Below are 5,237 nucleotides of genomic sequence, written 5' to 3'. Positions count from 1 at the left end.
AGTTGCCAAATTTTGTTTATTATGTAGCCTAATAGTTGTTCGTCTTAATACAAAAAGACTTAATGTTTAACCCTTCATTCCATCATCAAACCAGATAAAGAAAAGTAAGATAGTAAGTTTTACACTGTTCATGTCTAAAACTTTACCAAAAGAACTTGGTGTGGAATTTGATACTTGACAAGCAGATGCCTTCTCTCCAGACTAATTTACTCTCAGCCTTTTTATCTATTTCCTAATGTATACAAATGAACAACTCTTGAAATTTGAAGAGTGATTTTTTTCAGACAACTGCATACAAATCTGATCTATCGTTTTCGAATTTTTATATATATATTTTTTAAAAACTGATTTTGAGTGCAATAATTTCAATGAAGGAATCCATGTTTGCTTGCTATGTATACAAACTGACAACTTCCATGAAAAGTCCATGCTTTCTTTCACAGTCTGAAAAATAGACATTATGTTGTTTAATGATAGACTCCTCAGTGCATTTCACATTTTTTCTTCATTGGTCTTTTCATATTTTTTCTTCATTGGTCTTTTCATCATCACATTCGTTCCATTATTATTGAAAAGTAATACACTGTTGCGAGCTTTGGTAAATAAATGCACAAATTGTCTATTGTTGTGATTCAGGTTATATAGTTTGCAGTTGTGTTGGAATTGTGTCTCTGGTTGGATGATTGTTACATAAGTTACACAGGGCTTATTTAAGAAATTACATTACCCACATTAAGCTTTGTCTCAAGCGGAGTAATTTGACCATGATATCAATGCCCTTCCTTTGGACCTGTGTGTACAGAATGCTCTTATGTATTTATCATAATTTGATGAAATACCACCAATAGTTTCATGTTTGATTCCTCTGATGTGCTTTAGTGAATGTATGTCTGTGTGTTTGCCCAAAAGCAAATCTTTTTCTGTTTGTATGTGTGTTTGTGGAGAGAAAAACGGCAGCGAAAAAAAAAAGGTGCTAATGTGCAGGTCTGGAGAAGTTTAATTTTTACTTCAAAGTTAGGTAAGATATAACTGTTTTATTGGGCATTATGAGTGTGTATGTGTATGTCGGCATTAAGAGAGAAAGGTGATTGGAAAAAAATTCAAGTGATGGAAGTAAACCAATCTGGAAAACTGGTGATGTTTTACATCTTTACACAAATGTAATAAAATGGATCTCTAATTTTTACTTGAAAGTGTTCTTGTTCATGCATATTACTTTTTGTGAACGCGCATGTTGTGTGTTTGTTTGAGAGGAATTGAGAGGGGGGAGGGTGGGGACAAATTTAAAGGAAGATGTAATCAGAAAAGAGAACGAGCAAGAATACATGTATTATAATATTTTGATTTGATTAGAATGTTTCCTCTGCCCTCTAACTTACATGAAGAGTGTGGATTGTTGGAGGTGCCTTTGGTAGGTCACCTGCATCCGTAGTGTAATGGAATTGCTTTTTGCTGTTGCACGCAAAAGACAAGAGTGCAATTTCCGTGGAGGGATGGTTATTTTATCGAGTGTTTTCATCTTAGATTCTCTGCTGGAATACGGTATTCCGCCCAGCCCATTGGTGCTGACAGGTAGGGTCTAAGCAACCTACCTCGAAAATACTTTAAAGTATCGTACTTTTACTTGTCTGTAGGGTTTATAATTCAAATACATTGTAGTTGGCCCTATTATTATGAGCCGCGAGCAAGCCATCGGAGCCAATGAACGTCTGCACCCGTAGACGAGAATGCTCTTTACGTGCCTAGCGTATTGCTAAAATATAATATTGTTAGTTTATAACAAATGCGAGAAAATTTCGTGTACTACATTTGGAATCTTACCTTGTGCCGAAAAGATGCTACCAATTGAACATCAGCTGCGCTGAGACACAATGTCAACATAAAGATCTGCCCCCTGCTGCAGTTTTCTCCAATTGTGAAAAATTTATGCTTATCCTATGTCGTAATATATTATAGTAGAACTTACAAAATATAATGGAATAGTTTTTTTCTGGGGGTGGGGGGGGGGGGGGGGATGAAAAAAGTGGAGTGGGGATCCTCGAACAATCGTGTTGAGATGGGAATTCGAACCCAAGGCAGTCAAGTATTTGTCTACCTACTCGCAAAGAAGTGGCCGTGGCGGGCGCATTGCGTACTGTGTCCGATCTCTGGATTATAATACATATTATAAATGGGTCTCTGTGATTTGGGAAGAAAATAGTATGCACACTGGAGACACCAGTAAGCAGCCAGAAGTTTGCTCTGGAACTCAAAAGTTATGTTCATTTTTCACACTTCACTTTGTTACAACTTTTGTATTAAGTGGGCTGTATCAGATAACAGGATCATATCACTTCCCCTCTATTTCCAATTCCACTTTTGAAACAAGTGGATGCTTAAAAAGCAAACAAAAAAACCCCCTGTCAAAATGTCAATAACAATACAGCCAACAGAAACTGTTACTACTGTAATTCTGAACTCTTGATCTGAAAGACAAGTAGGCCTACTTTATAATAACCCAGTTATTACAGATAGATGTCATTATTAATATTATATAATGACCAGAAGCAGCAGATTTATCACGTTGTTTTCTAAAAAAAAATAGCAGTCGGGTTATGATGCATTTCAAGCAGACGAATGGGTGGCCCCAGAACTTGTAACAAATAGTTCAAAACGTGTATTTTGTATAGCCCACGTTGCCGCTGTGATAGAACTCCGATAAAGTTGGTCCATGATGGCTCTTACTCTTACTTTGCTGTAGAATCCACTGCTGACTAAAGGCGTGGCAAGCTATTCAAAACTAAACACCTGATGTACTGTACAAACCGAAATGAGTAAGCAGTCTGTAATAAGTACATTTGTATTGTGAATCAGTGTTGACGATGTTATTTGACAAATCACAAGCACACGGTTGGTGTTTTATTCAACAAGACTTTATTATTAATTGTCACGGGACACTTCGGTATTTTCAAGCTGAATTCATAAAACTTACTTTTAATTATCCGGCAGAAATTCAACATTCGCAGTCTATCAAACTCAACCTTTGGCCCACATTGCGGACTTGTGAGACCTCTGCGATGTTTCTGGTTTGGGTCCACCGATGACGAACATGGCAAGACTCATTTTTTACGAATGTGTGGATCGCAAACACATTTTGAAACATTGACTGTGAGAGAGTTAATACTTGCATCAAAATGGGAAAAGAGAAGAATGAGAATTAAGACGAAAGTTGTACAGCAGGAACAGGTGAGCATCCAGGTAGTCCAGAAATTCAATTAAAAAAATTAACATTCACTCTCTTAACTATGAGGTGTCACGTGCTCTCCCTATTTAATTGTTAAACAAAACTTCAATTCTCCTTGGTCCTGTGGCATGTTTAGATACATTATCTCATCTTTCTGTCTGTGATATAAATTGAAAACTTTTGAACTGAGGATAAGGTAGATGCGTTAAAAATGCAGTTTGCTTGCTCTTCTTGAGAGAGTTCAGACAATTCTCTCATGTAACTAACAACAGTATTGAGCTCCAAATTCCGCCAGTTTCAGTCTCTAGTAGCGGTGTATGATACCGAAAGTGCCATTGACGACAAAGCTCAAATTGAAGGGGGTGAACTGTATCTGTCTGTGCACGCACGTTGCCAGGATGGTGAGGGAGCCGTAGATCACGCAGAAGTACGTGAAGATCGTCATCAGAATGCGGCCCACTTTCAGCATCCGGGGAACGAACCGGGCCCACGGTTCTTTCCATTCGTCAGATAACGAGGGAACATCTATCACTTGTGAAATGACAGTGAAAGGCCAACCGATCCCCTTATTTGGGCGTCGTCGAGGAGAGGGGAGCGGAGATACTTCCTCGATTACCGTCTCGGAGACTGCAAGAGAGGCCAAACTACTATTAGGCTATTGGTTAAAAAGTTGCCATGGGGCAATGTCCTATAATATTAAGCTAAAGTTAACGTTAAAAAGTGACTTCACTTTAAAAAAATTTATTGTGTGTTGATTTTCGATTCAGAGACGACAACAAATGTGAGGGAAAGAGGGGGAGGGGGGGGGGAAGACAGAGTGGTGGTTGGAGACTTGGGGAGTGGAAGGAAAGATAGAGAGCAATACCAATACTGGGGGGGGTGCTAACACTAACAGTTGAAGGAGCACATTGTTTGTATAATAAAAATCTAGAAATAACAACTTTTTTCAGTCCCCCATTCCCCAGTAATCTAGATCTAGATCTAATCCAAATGCGAAAGAAAATTCTCATGTGTACGGCTTTCTTCCAATTCCTTGATCTTTTCTCGCCTCCATTTCCATTTTAAAAATACAGTATTATATTTTAATGGTAACAAAAAGTGAAAATATTATGTTTCATCAAGTCCTATTTTTCAGCTTTTGTTCAAACAAACTTTGATGTTTTTGTTTATGTCACTGATGTATGATCGAGATGAATTTTGCCCATCAGTGTTGTAGAAGGGGATAGGCTACTTTCTATTTGTGTTGGGGGGTGGACGGAAAGCACAAGTTTTGTGGGACTTCTTCGCTCTCTATACATTGCGTCTGTTTGTCTGTCTTGCTTTCTTTTTTCTTTCAGCTCTGATTAATCACCATGAAAATAGTGTCGGTGTGTTTCTCAGTAACTCAACAATAACTCTGCAATTCTGCACGTTGAAAACAAATAAAGCAAGGCAAAAACATGTCAGTGCATAATTGAAAAGTGTGAAGTGATAGCCCCATTCCAACCTGAATCCACGTCACTCTCCGATTCAGACCGAACCAGTTCTGAAGGCCTCAGTCTGACACGGCCACTGGCAAGGCGAGATGACCTATCTCGTGGGTGTTCCAGGTCAATTGCTGATGACCGTTTTGGGCTCGAGTTTTTATCTGAAAATATTTTTAAAAATTAAATGGAGGATAGTGTTGGGTGAGGAGTGAAATGTTGTAGCTTAGACCCCCCCCTCCCTCCATTTTATGTAGTTGTTTGCGTAGAGATGTCTTTTGTACTAAAAAATCATGTGCTTCTTAGAGTTAAAATCTAGAGGTTTAGATTTTTTTTAAACGGTGGGCGATGATAAAATTTGACCTCCTCATTATACAGTATAATACGTAATATTTGCGAAGCTGCTGACGTTTCCATACTGTTGAGGGCAGCTGAATAATCCAGAAACGAAACTGTATTCAATCAGAGAGAGAGAGAGAGAGAGGGAGAGAGAGAGAGGGAGAGGGAGAGAGAGTGTGTGTGGGTGTGTGTGTGTGTGTGTGTGTGTGTGT

General features: G+C 38.6%; 1 protein-coding gene across 2 annotated transcripts in view; it reads right to left on the bottom strand.

The window, feature by feature from the left end:
- Positions 1-2,894: 2,894 nt before the first annotated feature.
- LOC101856788 overlaps positions 2,895-5,237 on the bottom strand; it is a 10,474-nt gene continuing 8,131 nt past the window's right edge. For both annotated transcript variants that reach the window (XM_005093602.2, XM_005093603.2), the window contains 2 exons: positions 4,710-4,850; positions 2,895-3,850 (listed from right to left, as the gene is read on the bottom strand). In XM_005093602.2, the coding sequence (XP_005093659.1) occupies positions 3,528-3,850; positions 4,710-4,850 (464 nt within the window). In that variant the 3' untranslated portion in view covers positions 2,895-3,527. The remainder of the gene's footprint in view (positions 3,851-4,709; positions 4,851-5,237) is intronic.

The sequence above is a fragment of the Aplysia californica genome, unplaced genomic scaffold, assembly GCF_000002075.1.
Source record: "Aplysia californica isolate F4 #8 unplaced genomic scaffold, AplCal3.0 scaffold00066, whole genome shotgun sequence".
Lineage (NCBI taxonomy): Eukaryota > Metazoa > Mollusca > Gastropoda > Aplysiida > Aplysiidae > Aplysia > Aplysia californica.
The sequence above is the reverse complement of the archived record's forward strand: the minus strand, read 5'-3'. Positions and strand labels throughout refer to the sequence as shown.